Source organism: Lolium rigidum, chromosome 4, assembly GCF_022539505.1.
Source record: "Lolium rigidum isolate FL_2022 chromosome 4, APGP_CSIRO_Lrig_0.1, whole genome shotgun sequence".
NCBI classification, from domain to species: domain Eukaryota; kingdom Viridiplantae; phylum Streptophyta; class Magnoliopsida; order Poales; family Poaceae; genus Lolium; species Lolium rigidum.
The window spans coordinates 158,522,352-158,544,823 of record NC_061511.1 but is presented as its reverse complement, the minus strand read 5'-3'; the positions used below and the strand labels follow the sequence as shown (position 1 = coordinate 158,544,823).

Genomic DNA, 22,472 nt, shown 5'->3' with positions numbered 1-22,472 from the left:
GCTTCAATCTTTATCACGAATAATACACTGTCGGGAACACGTACCCCGATTAGAAGGAATCGGGAACAACAAACCCGATTAGAGGTAGCCAGGATAGGCTACTCCGAGTTCTTCTGATTCTCTGCACCGCGAGGCTGTTCTTAGCTTTTTGCACTAATCAGGCTAGAGGAACCCAATTTCTTCCAACTGTGGTAGATGAATTCTTGGAGAAACCCGATTTCTTTTCACAACTTCGGTAGAGGAACCCGATTACTTTCAATTGGGGTGGAGGAACCTAACTACTTCCAACCCAACTACTTTCAATTGGGGTGGGCTCCACACAGATTCCCTACTCGGGGCGTTTTACCCCGATACCTTCTAAGGCTGGTCATAGTGCATAGTATCATATTGTAGTATCATGCATATGATACTTGTCTATGATACTATCATTATAGTGAGTGGTATTATAGAGTAAGTATCATAATCTTCTAAATTTATTGTTTTGTAGAATCCCAATACAAAATGTGTGTACAAGATTTATTTAGCATTAACTTTTCTCGTAATGTGCGCTATGATGCAGTATCCACCTATGTTACTCTAATCTTGTCTCTCCTCATTAATTAGATGCCACATCAGCATTTTTGTGGGCCTATGATGCATGATACTACCTAAGATACTAGTACTATGGTCAGCCTAATAGGGTAGTAATCCCCGACGGCGTATTATTTGTGGAAAATTTTGAAAGCGAGTAGTATTATTTATGGAAATAAAGAAAAAAATATTATTTTAAAAATATCGCTTTCTCAAACCGAGAGAGGTAGAGTCGCGTAGAATTGTGGATTCGCACAATCCGCCTGAAAATTCCAGGGACCCGTTCGCACAATCCTCCCTGTAGCGCACGTCTAGAACCTTCCAGGCACCGACTCTAGCAGCCCGGTCCACCACGCGCTATCACACGGTACGCAACGAATCCACTCCGTCCGCCAACCGTACCACCGCCGCTCTCCGCCGTCAATAAATCCATCGCGTCCACCACCGATTTTCTTCTTCTTCTTCCCATCTCTTTCTTCCTTCTCTCCCCCAGCAAGACAACAGAACAACAAAAAAAAAAAACTCGCAGCTCACGCGCGCACGGCAGAACCCAATCGGAGCCGACTTCCCCCGACCGCACCGGATCGGGCCACGGCCGAGCGCATGGGCGGAGCAGGCGAGGGCGGCGGGAGCGGGGACGGCGGCGGCGAGTCCCCGCCCTCGGGGGCGCTGGCGGCGCTCAACATCCGGTGCGCGAACGGCACCAAGTTCACGGTGCGCGCGGACCTGGGCGCCACGGTCGGCGCCTTCAAGGACGTCGTCGCCGGGATCTCCGACGTGCCCGCGCCCCAGCAGCGCCTGATCTACAAGGGCCGGATCCTCAAGGACGAGCAAACCCTAGAAAGCTACGGTGCGTGCCCTACCCCACACACACATTGATTACGGAAAAATAGGGTCGCGATTTTTGGGATGGCGGGGCGGAATTGGCTGCGCGAATGCAGATTCGCCGTGCCCGTTTGTTGGCTGCTGGGCGCCCGCCTGCTGTTGTGGACCGGATGCAGCAGCAGCCTGTTATTGCTCACAGCTGCTGATACCTGGGTAGTTGGGGGCTATCAGCAGCTGTTGTATACAGTGTAGCGTGTTAGCGATAACGGATGCCGTTGACGCGGGTGCTTTTTTATGCAGCATAGAATAAGATGAGCTGAGCTGAAGGCAGCTTCGCTTGTCGCGACACGAATATAGTTCCAAGCGTTGCGAATCTTAGCTTACGTTACTTGTACATATATATAGAGCCTGGAAGAAGATGAGCTGAAGGCAGCTTCGCTTGTCGCGACTCGAATATAGTTACAAGCGTTGCGAATTTTAGCTTCCGTTACTTCTACATGTATGTTTGCGTAGGTACACGTCAAATCTTACGCCGTCTCTGGAATTTGCTGGTGGGTGGAGTGAGAATTAATATCTTATAGCTTACAAATTATTATAAGGAACTTCCTGTATTTTTCTGTGTGTGAATTTTGGCGTTGTGCGTTGAATGTAGTTTGTAGAGCGTATATGCGACTAGATTTTTATCGATCAATATAAGTTTTGTTTGACTCTGAAGAGTATTTTGGTAACTGTACAAGCCCTCTGTTTAGTTTAGAGTTAAATCCTAATGAAAACGCACCGTGTTTTTGTTCCCTAAATGGAAGATTCCTTATTTTACAAAATTGGGTCGCAACCGGAATCACTAGTTATATGACACGTTGACATGTTTACTGACTACTATATTACAGAATCACACAACCACAAGGCACATGCTACTCAGTTTATGTTCTTGTGTGTTAGCGATAACGTATACGGTTTGGCGCAGATGCTACATACCCTTGCATGGTGCAATTTCTGTCAAAGGAATTTGCTGCATCACTAATGTTATTCACTAAAAGCATTATGTGCCGTGTCGGGATTTATTTATTTATTTTGGAGAGAACCGATAAGTTCTTGTATGAGGCATGTGACAGTTGGCTTATTTTGTTTGTAGATGAAATTATTGGCTTGGTTATTAGCAATTGTATTACGAATTAACTATGAGATGAATGATGATTTGTGGTAGTCACAAATTGCAATGTCTTATTGCACACTGAAGGAGTGTATGCGTTATTTTCTAGAGAAACTAGTACTCTTTCAGAGAGTGGCTTTGATACGCTAGCAGTTGGCGGCGTTTACTTTCCCTGTCTAGTTTCGCACCTCTTGATGCTTTTTTGTTGTGGCTGCTTCCGTTGTCTTCTATCCCACTGTTGTGGGTTTCGCGGTGATTTTTTTTTTCTAGAGAAACTGGTACGAATACTGCTTTTCAATTAGAAGAAATATTTATTTTTATAGACGTGGCGACTTGTTTTTCGAGGGAACAAATCAAAAGGCGATGTTCAGCATCCTGATCACTCACTTCTGTATATGATTTTGTCACATTCGTTGGTGCAATTGCATTCTTTCTTTGGTAATGTTGACCTGCCATTTAGATCTTTGTGCTATTAAGCATCTTAATTTAATATGCTACTTGTATTTTCCAGGAGTTGAGACAGATCACACCATTCACTTGGTGCGAGGCGTTGCCCAACCGGCTGCTTCAGGAGCACCTGCTGCAGCTAGCCCCCAAGCTTCAACTACTCCTGCCAGTGGTCCTGCAGGTGGCTTATTTCCAGGCCTTGGTGCCACTGGAGCTGCCAGTGGCAGACCAGCAGGTTTATTTGGGGCTGGACTTCCGGAATTAGATCAAATGCAGCAGCAGTTGAGCCAGAATCCCAACCTAATGAGGGAGATAATGAATATGCCAATGATGCAGAATCTCATGAATAACCCTGATCTAATACGCAATATGATTATGAATAATCCACAAATGCGTGATATTATCGATCGGAATCCAGATCTTGCCCATGTCCTCAATGACCCAAGTGTTCTCCGCCAGACCCTTGAAGCTGCCAGAAACCCTGAAATCATGAGGGAGATGATGCGGAACACAGACAGAGCTATGAGCAACATCGAATCATCCCCTGAAGGCTTCAATATGCTCCGGCGTATGTATGAAACTGTTCAGGAGCCTTTCCTTAATGCAACCACAATGGGAGGTGGTGGGGAAGGCACCCCAGCCTCTAACCCGTTTGCAGCTCTTCTTGGAAATCAGGGGTCTAACCAACCCAGCAATCCTGCTACAAATGCTCCAACTACTGGCCAAGAGTCCACAACAGGAACCCCTGTTCCAAATACTAATCCACTTCCAAACCCCTGGAACACCAATGGTAAGTTCTAGACATTTATATTTTGTTTGCTCGTTTTGTTGGTAGTATTTCTATTTACACAGCTGTTGATAATTACTCGTTATAATACTTTTGTTTATCCAGCTGGTGGTGCGCAAGGAACAACGCGGTCAGGTCCTGCTGCCAATACCAGGACTGGTGCAACAGGTGGCCTAGGAGGCCTGGGTTCACTAGATTTGAACAGTCTGCTCAGTGGTCTTGGTGGGAATGCAAGAACCGGTGCTGCTGGTGGTCTAGGAGGGCTGGGATCAGCAGATTTGAGCAGTCTGCTCGGTGGTCCACCTGATGCTTCTCATTTGAGTCAAATGCTGCAAAACCCTGCTATGATGCAGATGATGCAGAACATTATGTCTGACCCACAGTCAATGAACCAGGTACAATATTTCTCAAGACTAACTCTTATGATTTTGAGGTGACCTTGGTTTTTCGTTCTGTAATGTTTCCTTGTCCACAGTTGCTTAACATGAACCCAAACGCACGTAACTTGATGGAATCAAATACTCAGTTAAGGGATATGTTCCAAAATCCAGAATTTCTTCGCCAGATGACATCCCCAGAGGCTCTGCAGGTATAGTCTGCTGCGGTTCATGTTTACAGCCGTTCCCATATTCTTCGATGACTAATTATTTGTTCTCTGTAGCAATTACTCTCATTCCAGCAGACACTGTCATCACAGCTTGGCCAACAACAACCTAGCCGGTGAGCAACACTAGTTCAATATTGTCATTACCCTTTTTGTGAAATTTAATGAAATGGAGATTATGTTGTGAAGTTCTGTGTTTGTTGAATCTTATGTTTTCTTCTCTTCTTAATTTAGGGATGGTAACCTAGGAGGCAATGGCACAGGTAATTCTCCTTGATTATGATGTTCTTAGCACCATCTTTTCTTCCTTAATATGGGTTAATATGCCAGATTTGATGTGAATGGTTCCAGAGTTACATTATGTTGCTTGTAGTTGATCTGCCGTGGCAAGAGTTGCTTTTCTGTTCTCTTATTACCATTTGTTTATTTGTAACGTTAAACCACTGCGGTGTTTTTTTGCAAAAAAAAAACCCGGTGAACTGCTTAACATTGTAAGTTGATGTTCTTAGAATTATTTGGCCAAAAGTCAATGATTCTGTATCATGTGATATGTGTCTGCTCCTTTTTTGGTACATCCAATTGAAAATGGGTTTTTGCCTATGACTGAATACTGTTCCACTCATTTGGATTTGATAATTGAACAACAGATGGTAGTTCCCTAGGCCTTTGTTAGACGACATCTCTGCAGCTATTTAGGTCAATATGTCATGTCTCTGATTTACTGCCTAGATGCTTTGCTGTGCTGCTTTCTATGTGCACTGAATCTTAAGCTCTGTCTAGATAATTACATTTTATTATGCCTTTTATTGAGTAGTTTCTGGTCAAATGCAGGCACGCAGGGAAATGCTGGCCTGGACAGCCTTATGGGCATGCTCAGTGGGCTTGGTGCTGGAGGTGGCTTAGGTGTACCAAATACCTCCAATGGTTTGTATACACTACCACCACTTTGAGAATTTAGCTGCTCTTATTGCTTTCCGTTGGCTGATGACAGTTCTGGTTTGTGAAATTCAGTGCCACCAGAGGAGCGCTATGCAACACAACTTGGTCAGCTCCAGGAAATGGGTTTCTTTGACACTGCGGAGAACATCCGAGCGCTGATGGCCACTTCTGGGAATGTACATGCTGCTGTGGAGCGCCTTCTTGGGAATTTTGGCCAGTAGATAAAATGAGCCAGACGCTGCCCGTAATCTCACTGTTTCTGTAGCCCCATATTCTCAGGCAGTGTCTGTCTACAGTAAAAAGGACGGAATAATACCAGAAGTTCATCAGCCATTGACTCTTTTTCCCCGTACATGGTTGTCATGCCTTTGTTTTTTACAGTATTGTATTGACAATTTGGATTGATGTAAATACATATCAGATCATCAGGTGTTACCGCAAAAGTTATGTCTAATTGACTGTCAATCCCCCACAGGCGCAAACCACTCTTTTGTCAGATAACAAGGACGCGACCACCGCCAACAGCGTCATATGCACACACAATTTGTTAGAGCATCTCCACCGGGGGCCCCTAAATAGGCGCCCCGCCCGGCAGAGTATTCTCTATTTAAGGATGCTGCAACACCGGTGGTTCCCATAGATTTAGAAAGTTAAATTCAAATTTTGAAAATGCATACGAATTTTGAACGAAATTTGTAAAAATTTAACACGAGTTCAAACTAAAAAACTAAAAAAAACATCTAGCGACGTTGGGAGTCGAAGGATCTGAAGTACAGGTCATCGCTGGATGGCTCGTAGGACCAGCTATCGTCCTTGTCGGCCTTCTCTTCCTTTGACGCCGGCAGCTCCGATGGTCCGGCGAGGTTGACATAGTTGGCGCCGTGGTCCCTGGTGGACCACACCGCCACCTGCCGTGGGTCCAGCGTAATGTGCCGGTAGTCTTTGTCGATGGAGCGGCCGACCATGAACTGTAGGGCGGGGAACTACTCGTCGTCACCGCCGTCACAGAGGGCCGCCTGCGCCTCGGCCTCCTTCTCCCACCATGTCTTCTTCGCCGGCGAGCGTCCTCCTCCTTGACGCAGGGCGGCAGCCCGACCCCGTCATCTGACGGGCCGGAAGCAGAGGACGTGCGTCTCGCCTCGTCGCGGATGACGACGCCTTCAGAAGGAGGCGCAGGCGCGGCCGAGAGTGTGCGCGCGACGACAGACGACGATCCGGTGCGCGAGCTTCCGGACGCCGTGGTCCTTTCTGGCGCCCTTGCAGTGTTGGCGCCAGCGCCATGCACACTGCCTGCGGGAAGTACACCGAGTCTCGTTGCCTGTCGCCGTGGACGCGCTGGCGGAACGTCTTGTCGACGTCGCGGCCAAACCACCAGGCACAACGACCGATGGTGTTGAAGCGGCCGCTCGAGCGGTTGGCCGTCCGCGCGAGCTCGACGGCGCGGTCATGTTCGAAACGCTGTGCCGAGGATGGGCTGTCAAGAGCGTTGTCTGGCAAGCTCCTCTCCTCCGGCGTCATCACGCTCTGTCGTTCCCTAGCGAGGGCCCGCGCCTGTGCTCCTGGCGGTGGCGGCGGCTGCACGGCGAAGCCGCCGTTGGAGACGTGCCAGCCGTGCGGCAACTTATACTATACTGGCACCGAGACTAAGCTGCAACGAGTGCAGCACGCCGCCGCCGCAGCCGCCGGCCTGGTCGTTGTGCGCCATCGTCGGCGGGGTACGTGGGAGGTTTGCGCGGTGGTTGGATGGCGGCGGCTAGGGTTGGACGGCGGGGAACAGAGAGAAGTGCGCGCTGCTGGGGTTTTTAAGGGAGGCGGCAGACGTGCACTGAAGGCGCGTGGGTAAGGTAGGTGGACGCTGCGTGGCCAGTCGCCGCCCTCGGGTTTCCGCGCTGGAGACCAACCTCCAGCGTCATTTTCGATACGAACCGCCGCGTCCTCTTTGAAAAGTTGCAAGCTATCGATGAGTAGGGGTATGGATCGCTCAACCTCAAACGGTGGCGTCCTTCACGTATATATATATTGAATAGTAGATGTACAAGACCTGTACGTCAAGGCATAACAGCCGGGCTACAATACAACACATCCTAATCAATCTATCTAATATGGTTAGTCTAGATATGTTACAACGTGGTAGTCACGTTGTTTATCATCCTCCCTCAATCTCAACCCTTTCTAATATGTTGAGATTGCGCCTACATGCTTCAAATGCTGGTAAAGAAAGAGGCTTCGTAAATATATCCGCCACTTGATCCTTTGAAGAGATGAACTTGATTTGAAGTTGTTTCCGAGCGACTCTTTCTCTTACAAAGTGAAAATCAACCTCAATATGCTTGGTACGAGCATGAAACACCGGATTGGAAGATAAATATGTAGCTCCAATATTATCACACCACAAAATTGGTAATCGGTCCTCGGAAACACCCAGTTCCTTAAGGAGAGACTGCACCCAAATGATCTCAGCTGTGGCATTAGCAACAGCCTTATATTCTGACTCGGTGCTGGAGCGTGACACAGTAGCCTGCTTGCGCGCATTCCAGGCGATCAAATTACCACCATAGAAGATGGCATAACCCCCCGTGGATCGCCTATCATCAATGTTTCCAGCCCAATCCGCATCAGAAAAGGCTGAAAAAAGAGTATCTGAGGAACATGTAGAAGTGACAAGCCATGACAAACAGTGAGCTTGACAAAACGAAGAATCCTTTTAACATCTGTCCAATGACAATCCGTAGGAGCATGTAGATATTGACAAACTTTGTTCACAGCAAACGAGAGATCAGGTCGTGTAAGCGTAAGGTACTGTAATCCTCCCACAACACTGCGGTAACGAGTGGCATCATCAACGGAAAGAGGTGTACCCTCGTGTATAGAAAGCTTGTCAAGTACTGTCATGGGGGTAGATGCTGGGGGTACACTTCAGCATGCCAGCTCGTTGAAGAAGTTCAATAGCATACTTCTTCTGTGTAAGTAAAAGACCTCCTGTAGGCTGTCGATGTACCTCAATACCGAGGAAAAAATGTAGGGAACCAAGGTCCTTCACAGCGAACTCAGAATTCATCTCAAGAATCAACTTATCAATGGCGACAGAAGAGGAACTAACCACAATAATATCATCCACATAAACCAGGAGAAACATGATGATGCTAGGTCTGCGGAGAATAAATAATGATGTATCCGCAGTATAAGCCCGAAATCCAATAGAACCAAGAACAGAGCTAAGACGAGCATGCCATGCACGAGGAGCCTGCTTAAGCCCATAGATGGCCTTACGAAGACGGCAGAGATGTTGTGGATTATGACTATCCTCAAAACCTGGGGGTTGTCGCATAAAAACTTCCTCCTCAAGAACTCCGTTCAGAAAAGCATTTTGGATGTCTAACTGACGCAAATGCCAACCATGTGACACTGCAAGTGACAACAGAAGACGAATAGTAGTCGGTTTGACAACTGGACTAAATGTATCCTCGTAATCTTGTCCATATCGTTGCCGAAATCCCTTCGCCACTAACCTTGCTTTATAGCGCTCAATAGATCCATCAGCATTTTTCTTAACTTTAAAAATCCACTTTGAATCAATAACATTGATACCTGGATGGAAAGGTACTAGCTGCCAAGTATTATTTTTTATCAAAACACCAAACTCAGCATCCATCGCTGCCTTCCAGTGATCAGTACTGAGTGCATCTCTAAGATCACGTGGCTCACACGACTCACGCTCGGCAGCATGTGCCATGCATGTTGTATTCCATGCGACTGTACCATCTAGGCGCTGTTTTGGCTGCTTGATTCCTCGCTGAAGACGAGTCATAATCCGGCTGGGTGCTGGAGGTGCAGGCGACACGGAATGAGCCGGTGACTCGGTCGATGAAGGTGGCGCATCCTGCGCGGGCGGCGACGGAATATCAAGGCGGCGTGGCTCCATCTGCCCGGATGCGCGAGTGGGCGATGCCACACTTGGTGTAGTGGGCTCTCGAACAACTGGGTCCAAGACCACGCCCGACCCAGCATGGGACGGCTCCCTGGACGAGGCATGCACTGGATTGGCATGATCACTGTCATGTTCTGTGGAGAGTAATTCCAGTCGAGCGCCTCGACCTATACCTGCACCGTGGTTAGGTAAAAGCAAAGGACTGTTTGCAGTATCATCAAATTGGACAAACGAGGGAATATAATGATTTGTAGATTCTTGTGGTTGAGTGGGCAACTGAGCAAAAGGAAAATTTCCCTCATCAAAAACAACATCACGTGAGATATAGACTCTATTAGTGGGAACATGTAAACACTTGTAGCCTTTGTGCAAGGAACTATATCCTAAAAAGACACATTTCTTGGATCTAAACTCTAACTTCCTAGTGTTGTAAGGGCGAAGGTGAGGCCAACATGCATAGCCGAACACGCGAAAAAATGTATAATCGGGTGCCTCACCAAGAAGGCGCTCTAAAGGAGATTTCATATTGATGACACGGCTAGGGAGTCTATTGATAAGAAAGCATGCCGTGGAAAAAGCATCACTCCAAAAGCGAAAAGGAACTGAGGCATGTGCGAGGAGAGTCAATCCAGTTTCTACAATATGACGATGCTTGCGTTCAGCGGTACCATTTTGTTGGTGTGTATGAGGGCATGAGACTCGATGAGAAATACCGATCTTGCTAAAGAACTGGTTGAGTTTGATATACTCGCCTCCCCAATCTGTTTGTACATGAATAATTTTCTTGCTAAGAAGACGCTCAACATGACTTTGGAATTGCAAGAAAATATCAAATACATCATTTTTGCGCTTAAGAAGATATAACCATGTAAAGCGACTGTAGCCATCAATAAAACTGACATAATATGTGTGTCCACTAACAGAGGTTTGGGCAGGACCCCATACATCAGAGTAGATTATTTCAAGTGGTGCTGAAACTAAATGACTCGAAAGGGAAAATGGCAACTGATGACTCTTGCCTTGTTGGCAAGCATCACAAATTACATTATGACTAAAATTTGACGAAGGAAGCTGACGATGGTGTAAAATATGCTGGACTATCTGTGTAGCTGGATGTCCTAGGCGACAGTGCCACTTGTCCCGTGACACCTTTATTCCACTGAAGACTTGTTTGGATGGAGACTCATCTAGCCGGTAGAGACCACCATGACACCGACCACTAAGAAGAATTGCCCTCGTGTACCGGTCCTTAACAAGGAAAAAATTGGGGTGAAATTCAATAAAAACTCTGTTATCGATAGTGAACCTACGAACAGATAGAAGACTACGAGTAATCGAAGGTACATGTAAGACACCCCTAAGATGCAAAGATTTAAATGGATTAGGAAGTTTAGAGTGGCCAATGTGATGAATTTGCATACCAGTACCATTTGCCGCATGCACTTGATCAGTACCATTGTAGTTCTCCTTCACCGTGAGTTTGTCGAGGTGGTTCGTGAGATGGTCGGTTGCGCCGGTGTCCATGTACCAGCCAGAGTCGACATTGTAGGAGCTTGTCTGGCCATGTGTAGTAGCAGCAGTAACTTGGCGATCCATGTAACGCCCGTCGTTGTCGCTGCCGAGAAAATCCTGCTTGAACCTCTTGAAGCAACTAGAGGCTTTATGGCCCGGCTTGTCACAAATCTGACAGATAGGGCGACCACCGCCGCCACCTCCAGAACGAGCTCCTCCATTGCTACCACCGCCACGGTAGTCACCACCGTTGCGGTTGTCACTGCCTCCACGATAATCACCCTGACGTGAGCCACTTCCGCCACCATTATATGAGCCAGAACCAGCCGGCCTAGGAGAGTAGTTGTTGTTGGGTCGAGTGTTGCTGCTGTTGCGCGGGTCTGGGACTCGGTAGTCAAGACGGTAGCTAGGCTTTCCTTGTCCTCCACGGTAGATTACATTGGCACTCTGGAACACACCCTGGCCAGGAGAGCGTTGTTCAGTTTTCCGCGCGAGACGCTGCTCCGTACCAAGTAGCTGGGCATACAGGTCACGTACAGGGATGAGTGTAGTGCGGTTTGAGATCACCTGCACCAGCGGCTCGTACTCCTCGCCAAGGCCGTCCAGCACATATGAAACAAACTCCTCTGGACGGAGTGGATATCCGATGGAGGTCAAAGTATCTGACATAGACTGCAGTTTATTGAAATATACTGACATCGGCGAATCCAGCTTCTCAAGATCCTGCATCTGACGGCGGATTTGCATGAACCTCGCGGTAGATTGCGAGGAGAAGCTAGCGGCAAGTGAAGTCCATGCTTCTTGCGAGGTGGAGGCAAAGAGGATCATCCCTTGCACCGCCTCAGTAGAGGTAGACATGATGGCGGAAAGGATTGCAGCATCCTGTTGGTTCCATGCGATGAAGGCCGGGTTGTAGATGTGACGAGGAGCCGCTGCGTCCTCGGCCGCTTTGGGATTGTCGATCTCTTCGGGCGGACAGGGAAAGCCGCCATCAACGAATCCAAGAAGAAGATGGCTCCGAAGTACTTGAACCACCTGCGCGCGCAGTAGAGGTAGTTTTCCGTCCCGAGACGAACGGTGATGAGCGGCTCAAAATTGAACGGGCCAGCCGATGAGGAAGACGACGAGCTGGAAGAAGAGGTGAAGTTGAGCGTGGGGTTGGAGAGCCTCGAACTGCTCTTCGAACCTGATGAAGCCACGCTTGCAGCCGGCGAGGTAAACATGGCGGCTAGGGTTTTTTTAGATGGGATCTAGGCAGAGTTTTAGCTCTGATACCATGAAAAGTTGCAAGCTATCGATGAGTAGGGGTATGGATCGCTCAACCTCAAACGGTGGCGTCCTTCACGTATATATATATTGAATAGTAGATGTACAAGACCTGTACGTCAAGGCATAACAGCCGGACTACAATACAACACATCCTAATCAATCTATCTAATATGGACGTTGTTTATCACTCTTGCTGACAAGGCGCCCCCACCCGCGAAAACCGTCGTTCTGCGAGGCGCCGGCGCACCCGATTCGCGCCCTTGGCCAAGGGGCCGGTATGGGGTTGCCGGCGCTTCTATTGGGCTCGAAAAATCACCGGTGCCGTTTGGGACGCGCCGGTGTGAGTCCATTTTCGCTCTCGGCCCCCAAATCGCTATCGGGACCGTTGATGGAGATGCTCTTATTGAAACTATCTTAGAGAAATCTTGTACTGGAACACAACACTTGCAAAAACGTGAAAAACTGCTCTGTAAACAAGCTTTTTTGAAGAATGTTTTTACCATACATGCAATAAAAAATTTCCAAGAACTATGTGTTGCATAATTGTGAGCTAGAAATGTTTTGCAAGCATAATTTGAAGTGCTACCGTAGCCAGTCTGCTAAATATTTTTGTAAAATGACTTCACCCTCTACGTATGGGACTTCTTTACGCCAATGCAGCAATCGCTCGAAACATGGAAGCAAGTTGACGGTTGTCGGTCTACATTTCGCATGTGTATACCGAAAAATCACTCAAGTTTTTTTTCCAGTAATAACTGAAAAATAATCATATTATCATGTTATTTTGAAAAAAAATAAGAGGCACCTTTGCTGCATGTTTTCTGAAGCAATAGTAACTGCGAAAGCAAGAATAGAAAGATAATCTAGTTCTTCAAATCATCCGTGTCAAGGTTATCTAGGACCCTATGCCAGATGCTAACTATACATCGATCTATCATCTATGCAAGTTATCTTCTTGCTATACCAAGTGATTATTCCCCTTGCATAGTAAAAAGCAACCCGGAATTCCAATCTACCAAAAAATGAATCAATTGCGCCTTTACTCGCTCCGCAGTTTCATTACTGAAAGTGATACTTTGCCTCGGCTCACTGCTCATTATATATTGTGATTCTTCATGCGTGTTCGGAGCAATCAGATCAAAATTTGCGATGTCAGTGTGTGCTCTTTGATCATTCAGAGAAACGTTCAGTTTAGTTTGAGACCTGGTTCCACGATCGAACCAACAATTGTATCCTGCGTTGCTTAATTAACTTCATCGAGTAAGACGGCATGCATGTAGCATAGACTACTTCATCGAGCAAGAAAGCATGCATGTAGCATGGATGAACACCAAACTTATGTACGTACTACATATAATCGACTTCTTATTCGTTCTTAATTACATACCGATGCGAGTAGCAAGTAAACACGAGTTCACGCGCACACATCCGACAGATCTAAGCACTTATTTATTGCTAACTCAGAAGTATAGGTAGCTGAGCTCCGACTGGTACTGTGCATCTGTCCATGGCTCGGAGAGCCCGCCGACGGATCGATCAGGCGGTGGAGCCACAGGAGGTGCAGTCACAGGCGGCGCCGCAGGAGCAGGTGGCCCTCCGGTTCTGCCGCCCGGACGGCGTGCCCTCGCGCCCGCACGCGCACGGGTTGCAGCCGCAGTGCTCGCCGCACGTGCACGTGGTGTGCTCCGCCGAGGCGGCGCCGCTCCTCGCCGACGTGCACCTGCAGTCCCGGCCGCCGGGGCACGGGACGGTGCACCCGCACTTTTCGTCGCAGCCCATAATCCCTCTGGCGCGTTGTGCCCGACTCCTACGTAGACTGTTGTGTTCTCCTGTTCTCGGTTCACAGGCGCTGGATAAGCTGCAGCGTGCAAGGTGTGCGCCTATATGAAGACCGAGATTAAGCGGCGGCACGTCTTTCCGACGTGCGAATGATCGGCAGGTGGCGGTGGGAGAAGGACGCGTGGTGCAGGGCAGGAGGGCTCAGTGTGTATGTGGCACGTCAACGGAGCCAGGGCATGGACATCTGGTACGTGATACAGCGGAGAGCATCTCTAGTGGTTCCTCTAAATAAGGATCTCTATATTTTTATAGAGATGACCATCTGTAAAGATTTACTTTTAGATGTTTTAAGTTTTTTAGTGACCGTTTAATTATATTTTTGATTTAATCACTATCAAGTGGATCTCTTGATCTCAGATGTGTGTGGGGATACGTGCGCGGGGAAGAATTTTACTTTGGATGATCCTCGCTCCATCCACTAGATTTGGAGGATGAGTAGAGGTAGTAGATGGTCCTCTATATTTAGATGGCCGTTTAGATGAGCCACTGAAAGTGTTTTTTTAGCTCATGGTCATCTATATACATTCAAAGGATCATATAAAGGAGCCACTAGAGATGCTCTAACCCCAACTGGAAGTGTGTAACATGTACCATATCGTAGTGGGGATGATCCATAAGCTGCTACCATGCTCGAGAACTTTTTTTCGATAAAGGCAATATATTAATTAATACCAAAAATACCAATTATATTCACACTCTACAACAACGTAACACCCTAATGGCAGTACGGATGAAATGCACATAGTTAAAAAGAGAAAAGAAAACTAAGAAACAAAAATTCCGCTACAGCATTTCAGACCTAGCAAGCAATACATCTATCACCAAGACAACAAATCTCCAAAAGCAACGTCTCCAAAAAGGGAACAATGCATCAGGACCGTCGTGCCATTGGAGATATCCTTAGGAAAAAAAATCTCTAAGCTGGCTAACATAAGACCTAGATCAAAGGATCTCTTTTTAGCATAAGGCTAGCCATAATGCTACTATTTTAGCTAGTATCATGCACATTTAATTCCAAAAAAATGTGATGTGGTAGCTAATTAAAGGAAGAGAGAAGATTAGAGTATCATAGATGGATACTGTTGCGGTCAGAAACCCACCGGCGAGCAGCGACGGGCAACACTGTAGAGCCGGGAGGCTCCCAGGACTGCGGCTGGCCCTGGTCCCTCCGAGCGACGGCCCGCAAAGACTCGGCACGCACGTCCGATGCTGGTGCAAGGGCGTGCCACCCGACCTATACCTGGTCGGGAAGGTGTTGGATGTGCCTCGCTTAGTTTCCTGCATGGCATACACGTAAACATTAAATACGAGCCTCGATCGGCTCTCGAGGTTGTCCCGTGAATCGGCTCAAGGAGCCGATCCACCCATGATCCGTACGAGGTGTACGATCAGATGGTGGTCCTGCTTGATCAAAATAAAGCTAAAACGACCTACTACGATTTAGGGTTTTCACCGCATGATCGGAACATCCTACTCGTGATTGAGCCTGACGGCCACGCACGGTGATCGTAAACCGATCCTAGACAAGGCCTAAAAACCAACACGAAGTTGATCCTCGGAACATCCTGTCTAGGGCTAGCAAACTACACCCTACGCGCCACTGGATCCTTCAACCCGTTTGTAAGGCCTAACTATGCAAATATTAAACTAATCCTTGAAGAACAAGGAGCAATCATGACGGATCGGATCTACTAAATAATGATCAAGCGGGGTGCCGCCCTTACACCCAAGATAGGTGTAAGGGCGGCTAGATGTCTAAGGGTTGCACGACGACAGCATATGATACGATGAACAATGCTAACCCTAACACATCTATGATAACTACGTTGCTCGCCATCAACAAGGCTTCAAGCACGAGCAACGCATGAACAGCGAATAAACGTGTATCGCCTAGATCGCAAGATGCGATCTAGGCAGCATGATGCTTACCCGGAAGAAACCCTCGAGGCAAGGGAGTTGGCGATGCGCCTAGATTGGTTTGTGGTGAACGTGATTGTTGTTTATTCCATAAACCCTAGATACATATTTATAGTCCGTAGACTCTCTAACGTGGGAATAATCCCAACCGGGCACGAGCCCAAACTCTATCTAATCGACACGTATCCTACTATATTACAGATACACGGGCAAACTAGCCCAAACTTTGCATATAAGGCCGATTCATGTATTTCTTCCATGTATATTCTTCAAGCACATCTTCAATCGCGGCCCTCCTCTGATCCGGTCAAATTCTGGTGATAACACATGCCCCCCTGGTTTTGGGAATGACAATTCCAAAATCACTCCGCTTTTTCTTCGTTGGGTCATGTCGTGGCAGAGCAGAACCGCTGCAGTATCCTTCATCATGATGCCTTGCCTTCTTGACTTCTATGCGCGATTCGATAATTCTTTGGCACCACTTCCTCGGAAACTGCTGTAACATTAACTCTCCCCAATATCCCATTATTTAACCGCGTCGAGAAGTTCGCCCCTTCACCCTCCTGCTCCGTACTAGCCATCGGCAAAAACCCCCATTCCTCCGTAGCCATGTCTTCTTCCTCCTCCTCCTCTTCTGCCTCCTCAAACCTCTCCTACGTATCATCTCCCTTCCGTGAGCCGACGCCAGAGTGGGGCTCGTTGGCGGCGCACGACATCCTCGCCCCAACGACGTGGGACAAGGAGGAACACGATTCCTCCATCTGGTCCGAGGATGACAAATCCTTGACCGACGGAGAGGACGACCTTCAATTCCTCGTCGACGGGGAGGAGGAGGCGGAGAGCGAGGACGACCGCTTCTCCTGGGACGACTTCACCTCCTCCGAGGAAGAGGCGGAAGAGGACGACGACGACTCCCTCGAAGGATACCCACCGGCGAAGCGCCTCCGCGCCTGGTGGGACGACGACAGCGATGACGACGATGAGGAAGACGAGGCTCCCGTAGAAGGCTACGGGAGCAGCGATGAGGAGCCTATCAGCAGCTGCGCCGGCGGCAGCGACGACGACGACGAGGGCAGCAACGGCCCTTAGATTAGGGACTAGTAGTAGTAGTAGTCAGCTTTTGTTCTTTCTTCCCCGAGCAATCGGCTCTTTCTTTGTAAGAAATCCCACTATTAATGAAGAAAATATTCCCCAATTAATCTTGCTTTCTTGTCAACTTTGCCGATCGTCGAACGAAGTCGTCGTACGAGAGCCGATGGCAGGGCATCGGCTTGTACTATAAACGCGATTTGAGGCCAAGCCGTTGCCTATCCACACGGTCCAACAGGTCTAGCTCACGTCCAAACCATCCTACAATCTTAAACGTGCAGATTGAACTCCTCAGCAACCACTAGGAGACTCATCCCAAATATCATGATTTCTGGTTTGAACCGATCTGTTAACCTGCTTAATTGAGCTTGTACCTCTAGAGTCGATGGCAATGCATCGACTTTTATTATTCTGAAGTCGATGCCCGTGCATCGGCTGTACGCATACTGTTGTCTCCACATGTTTTCTCAAGTCGATGTCTGCGCATCGGCTGTGATTTTTTTTACTGGCCGATTTAGAATCGGCCTCCATATCTCACTGCCCATCCTCCCACATGCTTGGGAAATACTTCTTGAGATGTTGGCCATTGACGGCCACTGGAAACTTCACACCATCCAACTGTTCAAGCATGTAGGCATTGCCCTTCAGAACCTGGATGACTTTGTAAGGACCGTGCCAATTAGGAGACCATTTGCCGTATGCTTTATCCCTGGTTCCTAGTGGCAACACGGCTTCCCATACTAGATCACCAACTTGAAACTCCTTTGGTCTCACCTTCTTATTGTATGCCCGAGCTACCCTGGCTTTGTTCTCTTTAATCTTCTCCAATGACCAAAGTCTAAGTTCCGTTGCATCCTCAATAGTGTCACTCATCAGGGTTGCATATTCCTCAGGCGTCAGGTCATTCTGAAACGTGACACGTCTCGATGCAGCCGTAATTTCCCAAGGTAATACGGCCTCCTGCCCATAGACAAGCTGGTACGGCGAAGTCTTTATAGCTCCATGGCATGACATGCGATAGGCCCACAAAGCCTCTGACAACGTCTCATGCCACACCCTGGGGTTCTCCTCAATATTCCTCTTAATCAGCTTGATCAGGCTTTGATTGGATGCTTCGGCTTGCCCGTTGGCTTGAGCATAGTATGGAGATGATCGGATCAACTTAATCCCCATGTCATCGCAGAACTTTCTGAATTCTTTAGAGACAAAAACCGAACCTCCATCGGTCGTGATGGTTTGGGGAATCCCGAACCTATGAATGACATGTTCTTTGACAAATTGGATAACATCTTCCGATTTTACCTTCTTCATGGGAACGGCCTCCACCCATTTGGTGAAATAATCTGTAATGGCCAGAATCCACTCGTAGTTCTTGCTCGACGGAGGATGGATTTTGCCGATCATATCCATGCCCCAACCTCGAAATGGCCAAGGTTTGATGGTGGGGTTCATCGCTGATGCGGGTACCATCTGAATTTTTCCGAACATCTGACACGCTTGGCATCCCTTGTAGTACTTGAAGCAGTCCTCAAGCACGGTAGGCCAATAAAATCCTGATCGCCTAATTAACCACTTCATCTTATGAGCCGATTGGTGAGTTCCACGAGCGCCTTCATGCACCTCATGTAAGAGCCGATTAGACTCGATTGGTCCCGGGCATTTGAGTAGTAACCCTTCCAACGTCCTGTAGAACATGTCATCTCCTATAAGGACATATTTCATAGCCTTGTATCTTATCCTTTTAGGTGCCCCCCGAGCCGAATCCTTCAAATAATTGAAGATATCGGCTCTCCAATCATCCTGTTCCAGGAATTGTACCTGAACTTCTGACCCGTCTGGCATGTCCTTATATCCTGACGCCATCTGTGCGAGATCATTGGCGTCGGTATTCTGAGACCTTGGAACCCAATTGAAATTGATGTACCGAAAATGTGTCATCAGCTCACGACACTCCACCCAATATTGAAAAAGTGACTCACTCTCGCATTTGTATTCGTCCGTGAGTTGAGAGATCACCAACTTCGAGTCTCCAAAAAACTCCACTGCTCTGCCCCGGCTTCCAAAAGCAACTCCATTCCCTTGCGCACTGCTTCATACTCAGCAACATTGTTGGTGCAAGGGGTAGATAGCCTGATGGCGAAAGAATATGTTGCCCCCCGAGGCGACACGAGCAGAATGCCGATGCCACAACCATCGTCACAAGCCGATCCATCGAAGAACATAGCCCATGCACGTACCGATAGTGCTGCTATATTAGTATTAATCCGTTCAGCTATAAGATCGGCCAACGCTTGTCCCTTGACTGCTTTCGCAGGCTGATACCGAAGATCGAACTCCGTCAACGCAAACATCCACTTACCAAGCCGGCCTTTCAAAACAGGGGCCGACAGCATGTGCTTGACACCGTCTGAATTGCATATGACGATGATCTCTGCCGTCAAAAGGATGTGATGAAGCTTGGTGCAGGTGAAGAACAGGCAAAGGCAAAGCTTCTCGACCTCAGGATACCTTGTCTCCGCGTCCAACATCCTTCTGCTGAGGTAGAAAACGACCTTTTCAACACCCCCATAGAGTTGCACCACCACCGAAGCGATGGACGTGTCAGCTACTGATAAGTAGATATAGAACGGCCTGTCGTGTTGGGGTGGAACTAGCACAGGCGGCGTTGTCAGATACCGCTTAATCTCGTCAAACGCCTGCTGCTGTTCTGCCCCCAGTGAAACTCGTCATCGGATTTAATCTTCACCAGCGCCATGAACGGCTCGATTCATCCTGACAGGTTAGAGATGAATCGTCGGACGAAGTTGATCTTGCCGATAAGACGTTGGAGCTCCTTCTTCGTGGTGGGCGGCTGCATGGTACGCACTCGCCTCCCGACTTTTCGGGCCGATCTCAATTCCCCGTTCATGAACCGGAAAACCTAGGAACCGACCGGCCGTCACACCAAAAGCACACTTCTTTGGATTCATTCTCAGTACGAACTTCCGAGTTCGGTCTAGGATGCGTCGCAAATCATCCAAGTGTCCCTCCATGGAGACAGACTTGACTACCACGTCATCGATGTAGATTTCCACCAACTTGCCGATCAGATCGTGAAATATATAATTCATGGCTCTTTGGTACGTTGCACCAACGTTCTTCAACCCAAAGGTCATGACTACATATTCAAACAAGCCTACTGCCCCTGGTACTCTGAATGCGGTCTTGTGTATATCTTCTGGAGCCATGAAGATCTGGTTATAACCGGCGTTGCCATCCATGAAGCTCAACACCTTGTGGCCAGCGGCTGCATTGATCAACGTTTCTGCCACAGGCATCGGATACTCATCTTTTGGAGTGGCTCTGTTGAGATCTCGGAAATCGATGGCCACACGCCATCGGCCATCCTTCTTCTCTACAGAACGATACCGGAGATCCATTCAGCATACCCGCATGGCCTCGATGAACCCGGCGGCCAACATCTTCTCGATCTCTTTCTTGACCTCTTCCAGAATTTCGGCCTTCATCCGACGTGCTCGTTGTTGGAACAGCCGAAATCCCTTCTTAAGGGGAGCCAATGTTCAATGATGCTCCTGTCTAACCCGAGCATCTCTGTGTAATCCCATGCAAAGCAATCTGGGTATTCTTTTAACAGAGCTATCATCTGATCCCTAAGATGTGGATCTAACTTCTTGCTGATAAAAGTTGGTCGCGGCTTATCCCCAGGACCGATGTCGACTTCTTCTAGCTCATCAGCCGAGGTAAACCCATACCCTAGCTTTCCGTCACCTGTGAGGTCGACGCAAAATACGGGGAGAACGTGTGGTAAGGATAATACGGGCCGACCGCTGGAATCGGCCTTCATCTTGATTGTAACCAGGACTTTTTGGAAGTGTCGGGGCCGATTGCGTGGAACGGCTTCCTCCTTGTCTTCGCTGTGAGAGCAGCTGCCCTCGTCTGTGTCCTTACCAGGGTGGTGCCCGAGTCCTACCATGTTGACATTGACCGAGAATCTTGGCTGGCACCTCCCCGGGTACGTGCACTCCACCATGTCAACGGCGTATGCCGGTGAATTCGGCACTTCTGGTGCTGCCAACGCGAATGGCAGCGGTGGACGGGACTGGAGTGGCATCTCTCCTTGGTGAGTCCCCAGAGCTGGTCCTGACGGAGAGTACTGATGCCTCATGATTTCCTGGATCACGCGAAGAGCGACACGCTCCACAGTGTTCACCAGGCTCTCAGAATGGCGGTGCAGCGAATGAGCTACCATGAAGTTAATCTCCTGACGCAGAGACCTGGTGCGTTCTTCTGACGGGGCGGACAAGTCCACTCCATCGAGCGCGCCTTCAGGTGAGAACCCTTTCCACCTGATGCCATGTGAGCGGGTTCTGGGAAAAGAGCCGATGAGGTCGGCTTCGAGGATCGCTTTGACCTCGTCATGCTTATTCTTGAGCTCCTCGGTCAGATCCTCGTACGTGACTGGAGTGCCTTCCGCCATCTCAGATGTAGATGGCGATGCAGTTGATGTCGAAGATTGTCCCACCGGGCGTGCCAGAATGTGTTGCGGTCAGAAACCCACCGGCGAGCAGCGACGGGCAACACTGTAAAGCCGGGAGGCTCCCAGGACTGCGGCTGGCCCTGGTCCCTCCGAGCGACGGCCCGCAAAGACTCGGCACGCACGTCCGATGCTGGTGCAAGGGCGTGCCACCCAACCTATACCTGGTCAGCAAGGTGTTGGATATGCCTCGCTTAGTTTCCTGCATGGCATACACGTAAACATTAAATACGAGCCTCGATCGGCTCTCAGGTTGTCCTGTGAATCGGCTCAAGGAGCCGATCCACCCATGATCCGTACGAGGTGTACGATCAGATGGTGGTCCTGCTTGATCAAAATAAAGCTAAAACGACCTACTACGATTTAGGGTTTTCACTGCATAATCGGAACATCCTACTCGTGATTGAGCCTGGCGGCTGATGACCCACAAGTATAGGGGGTGTATCGTAGTACTTTCGATAAATAAGAGTGTCGAACCCAACGAGGAGCAGAAGGTGTTGACAAGCAGTTTCGATGAAGGATTCACTGTAAATGCTCACAGACAAGTATTCAGGGGGTTTTGATGTAGCAGATGAATAAAGTACAAGTAAGTAAAATGCGAGAGAAATAATTGCAGCGAGTGGCCCAATCCTTTTTAGCACAAAGGACAAGCCGGTTTGTTTACTTATAATGACCAAACGTTCTCGAGGACACACGGGATTTTAGTCTAGTGCTTTCGCTACATACAGCTGATTAATCTTCATTGTTTTGATAAGTGTTGTGTGGGTGAACCTATGCTAATGTACCGCCCTTCCTAGGGCTAATACATACTTGTGATTATACCCCTTGCAAGCATCCGCAACTACAAGAAAGTAATTAAGATAAATCTAACCACAACCTTAAACTCGAGATCCTGCGATCCCTCCTCGCATCGATATACCAACGGGGGTTTAGGTTTCGTCACTCCGGCAACCCCGCAATTAGCAAACGAGTACAAGATGCATTCCCCTAGGCCCATAAATGGTGAAGTGTCGTGTAGTCGACGTTCACACGACACCACTAGAAGAATAACACCACAACTTA

General features: G+C 48.3%; 2 protein-coding genes across 2 annotated transcripts; one reads left to right on the top strand and one right to left on the bottom strand.

Moving 5' to 3' along the window:
• Window positions 1–1,096: 1,096 nt before the first annotated feature.
• Window positions 1,097–5,776, top strand: LOC124706136 (ubiquitin domain-containing protein DSK2a-like). Its single transcript, XM_047237795.1, has 8 exons — window positions 1,097–1,420; window positions 3,057–3,782; window positions 3,885–4,174; window positions 4,255–4,368; window positions 4,441–4,499; window positions 4,618–4,646; window positions 5,215–5,307; window positions 5,395–5,776. The coding sequence occupies exons 1-8, from the start codon at window positions 1,174–1,176 to the stop codon at window positions 5,541–5,543; spliced, it is 1,707 nt and encodes a 568-aa protein (XP_047093751.1). The 5' UTR covers window positions 1,097–1,173; the 3' UTR covers window positions 5,544–5,776.
• A 7,791-nt stretch (window positions 5,777–13,567) lies between these two features.
• LOC124706319 (EC protein I/II) lies at window positions 13,568–13,810 on the bottom strand. The gene has a single exon (XM_047237978.1). It carries the CDS (start codon window positions 13,808–13,810, stop codon window positions 13,568–13,570), a length of 243 nt encoding a protein of 80 aa, XP_047093934.1.
• Window positions 13,811–22,472: the final 8,662 nt, after the last annotated feature.

Coding starts and splice junctions, on each gene's coding strand:
- LOC124706136 (XM_047237795.1), top strand. CDS start 1,174: ATGGGCGGAGCAGGCGAGGGCGGCGGGAGCGGGGACGGCGGCGGCGAG. Junction 1,421..3,056: donor GCAAACCCTAGAAAGCTACG/GTGCGTGCCCTA, acceptor TGTATTTTCCAG/GAGTTGAGACAGATCACACC. Junction 4,369..4,440: donor CATCCCCAGAGGCTCTGCAG/GTATAGTCTGCT, acceptor TGTTCTCTGTAG/CAATTACTCTCATTCCAGCA.
- LOC124706319 (XM_047237978.1), bottom strand. CDS start 13,810: ATGGGCTGCGACGAAAAGTGCGGGTGCACCGTCCCGTGCCCCGGCGGC.